This window comes from Myotis brandtii, unplaced genomic scaffold, assembly GCF_000412655.1.
Source record: "Myotis brandtii unplaced genomic scaffold, ASM41265v1 scaffold1057, whole genome shotgun sequence".
Lineage (NCBI taxonomy): Eukaryota > Metazoa > Chordata > Mammalia > Chiroptera > Vespertilionidae > Myotis > Myotis brandtii.
In genome coordinates, this window is record NW_005353568.1 from 384,864 (window position 1) to 388,310 (window position 3,447).

The window sequence follows — 3,447 nt, forward strand, 5'->3', positions numbered from 1 at the left end:
CACCGCAGCCCCAGGTCCTCCCACCGTCCTGTCTGATGACCCTGCCGGAGCGCACCTGGCTGGACCGCAGCGCAGCCTCTGCGGTCAGTTTGCTCTGCTGTCTCCACGACACTGGTCGCTGAGCTGTAGTCCCTGCGGCCGTCCCCACGGCAGTCACGCCTGTGATCTGCACGTGGCCGTGTGGCTGCTGGGCCGCCCTCCCGGCAGGGCCTCAGGGTTTCCCTCTGCGGGACCCAGTGCCGCAGACCCGGCCGCACTCTCATTTGACAAGCGCTCGCCTCAGCGGCTCGAGCGGGTTCGTGTGTCTCATCTGAGTCACTAGGGCCTGTTCTGGTTGCGTCTGAATCATCCGCCAAGAGCCAGGACAGGGCCGTGCCCGCCCCCCGGCTGCCCCTCGGGCACAGCCTGTCCCAGCCCTGAGTCCTCAGTGATGCTGCCGCACACTTGTGCCGGGGCAGGGCCCCCCCGGTGCAGGAGACCCCCTGGTGCAGGGACACCTGATGGGTGGGCTCTCCCTGTCCTGCTGGCGGCTCACCGGAGCCTCTGGGAGGCTCTGTCACCTGCTGCCGCCCCCCCCCCTTGAGATGGCGCCAGTGTGGATCCCAGGTGCAGTGCTCCTTGACTCTCCCGCAGACATGCTCCTGGACCTCAGCGACCTGCTCCAGGTACGTCCCTCTGAGTCCCTTGTCCTCGGGGCTGCGGGGGGTCCATAGGTGAGGGACACACGAGGGCCTGCTCTCTGGTGGGGGCACTGGACTGGGGGCCCCTGTTGTCCCAGGCTGGTGGCCCAGCCTCAGCACTGGTGGAGAGACCCAGGTGGGACTCGGTCTTGGGCAAGGGCAGTTCTTTTAAAGAAAAACAACGGACTCACGTAGACAGTTTAAACAACCTGCAAACCTGTATCCACAGTCAGTTCAGAGGAACTCGCCTCCTGGGCACCAGGAAGCACCTTCCTGTAGGACAGTGGTTCTCAACTTGGCTGCACATTAGAATCCCCTGGGAATCTTTTTAAAATCCTGATTTCTGGGCCTCGTCCTCCGGAAATTCTGTTTCTTTGTTATGGGAGGGGCCACAACATTAGAAACAAAGAAACAGAATTTCCGGAGGACGAGGCCCAGAAATCAGGATTTTAAAAAGATTCCCAGGGGATTCTAATGTGCAGCCAAGTTGAGAACCACTGTCCTACAGGAAGGTGCTTCTGAATGTGATGGGGAGGCCCAGTAAGGGGGACGGAGCAGGTGGGACACTCGGGGGCGGGGCCGGGCCGTTGAGGTTCTGCATGTCCCCTGCCCGGGGTCAGCCCATGGTGACCATCCACTGAGGGGCCCGAAAGAGAAGTCGTGCCATTGAGGACAGACAGGATGCGGGAGCGGGGTCCCCACGAATCCCACCCCGTGGGGAAAGCTCGCCCCAATCCAGTGTCCCCAGGTTCAGGGCCTGGGCCGACCGGCAGGCAGACTTTCACCTCAGGTGCTGCCCTCCCCCAGCCGCCCGCAGGCCTGGGCCTCAGAGGTCCTGCGGGAAGGAGCCCCGGGGGGTGAGAATGGGCACCGCACGTGCGGGCGCCCAGGGCAGGGCGGCTTCCTCTGTACCGGCACCTGCCCGCAAGGCCGCAGGAAGTGCCCGGGGCCTGCTGGCGGGGGTATTCTGGTAGTTCGTCACGTCCCAGCTTTGGAAATGGGGAGCCAGTCGGGTGTCCAGACGAAGAGGGCGGTTGGAGTGGATGGTCCCGCTCACCGGGGGCCGAACCAGGGCCCACGGGAGTCCCTGTGCTGACCCACAGGTTCAGGCTGGATACACATTTTGCTCAGACCTAAAGCTCCGGGGGGGACCGGTTCAACATGCCCAGGGTGAGGTTCTGCACTCGCCCGGGTGGAGCCTGCCCTGTGAGGGCCTCACCCTGGGAGCTCACACGGCCAGGGCTACCCATAGGGAGGGATGAAGAGACCTAGGGCTAGGCCCCCATTTTGTCCTTATTCACACCCCCCGAGGCCCAGCACTCCCTGGCGGAGCTCAGGGGGAGACCCTCCAGCAGGAGCCACGGGCCCCCTGGCACCAGGGCCTGCTGGGCTGGAGGAGGCCGGACTGGGGGCCGCAGAGGGTTCTTCAGAGGCTGGACAGGGAAGTGCACGTTCTGAAGGAATAAAGCGGGCATTTCCCAATACAAACGCCCCCCCCCCCCCCCCCCCCCGTGGCTCTCCACAGGTGAACGTGTACGTGCTGGGGAAGACGTTCCTCCTGCTGGCGAGAGAGCTCTGCATCAACGCGCCGGCGATAGGTAGGCAGGGCCCGCGCCGAGGAGGGTTGGAGGGGGTTGTGTGCGAGGGCGAGCACAGGGCGAGGTAAGAAACGTGTCCCCGACGCTGCCAGGAGCTCAGCAGTGACCGTTATTTCTGATTTAAAACCAAAATGCTGCAGTCAGTCCTCTGCGAGTGTGGACGAGGGTGTAGACAGAGGGCGGGGGTGGGTGCTACAGCGCGTGGGGAAAGCGCCTGGCAGCCAGGTGCCCGGGCAGGTGGGGCCTCGGCAGATGCACGGCCGCCTGTGTGGTGGAGCGCTGCCAGGAGCACGGTTTTGTCTGCTGGGCAGGCCTCTTCCTGTGCCCGCTGGCGTCCAGGAGAACAGGCCTGGATCACCCAGAGGACGGTCCCCAGGGCCGGGCAGGCAGCGTCCGGCAGGAGGGCCTGGAGGCTGGAGGGCTGCTGGTCGGGGAGGCCCCGTCCCTGCTGAGTGTCGCCGTCCCTCCTCCCTGACCCCGCCCCCCCCCGGGAGTCCTGCTACGTTTCCAGAAGCACAGCAATGGCCCAGGGAGCTGCTGGAGGCCAGAGCCTGCTTCCCTCGCAGCGCACCTGCGGGGGCGTTCCAGCCTGCCAGGCGTGTTCCAGGGGCTGGACCCTGGGAGGGCCACTGAAACAAGTGCAAGACTTCTGGCCTTTTCCAGAGCATTCTGGCTGCAGCCCTGGGAAGCAGCTGCCCAGATGGGGAGGCCCCGCCTGCTGGCAGAGGGCAGATCTGCGCACTCGGGGCCCCTGGGCCGCAGCTGCTTCTGACCAGTGAGCACTGTTACGCACGTAGGTTTCTGCTCCACTGCCGGGCGCTGAGGACCGAGCACACTGCAGCACCTTTCTGCCTGTGGCTCTCACTTTATTAAAACTCAAGAGAAACGATATTAAATGACTTTTCCCAGGCTTTAGATTTGGTGGGAAGGTCTTAAGCTTAGAACTCAGAACAAAATCTAGGAGGGTGGGAGGGACAGCCAAGCCCACAAAGCAGGTGGCGTGGGCACCTCTGGTGGGGTCTGGGCTGCCCTCCGCCCCCAAATCCGCCCTCCACCTGAGTGTGCACCCCAATGTGCAGGAGATCTGATGAGGCCCAGCCCCCTGTATTCAGAACCGGGCTCTGGCCATGTAGAAATGTCTCATTTATACCTCTGGCTACAGCCAGCTG

The 3,447-nt window shown here is 63.9% G+C and overlaps 1 protein-coding gene across 1 annotated transcript in view; it reads left to right on the top strand.

The window, feature by feature from the left end:
* Positions 1–3,447, top strand: part of BRF1 (BRF1, RNA polymerase III transcription initiation factor 90 kDa subunit) — a 66,192-nt gene that overhangs the window by 20,883 nt on the left and 41,862 nt on the right. Inside the window, exons 3-5 of the mRNA XM_014540583.1 lie at positions 634–665; positions 2,206–2,278; positions 2,590–2,732. Coding sequence (XP_014396069.1) covers positions 634–665; positions 2,206–2,278; positions 2,590–2,732 — 248 coding nt within the window. The remainder of the gene's footprint in view (positions 1–633; positions 666–2,205; positions 2,279–2,589; positions 2,733–3,447) is intronic.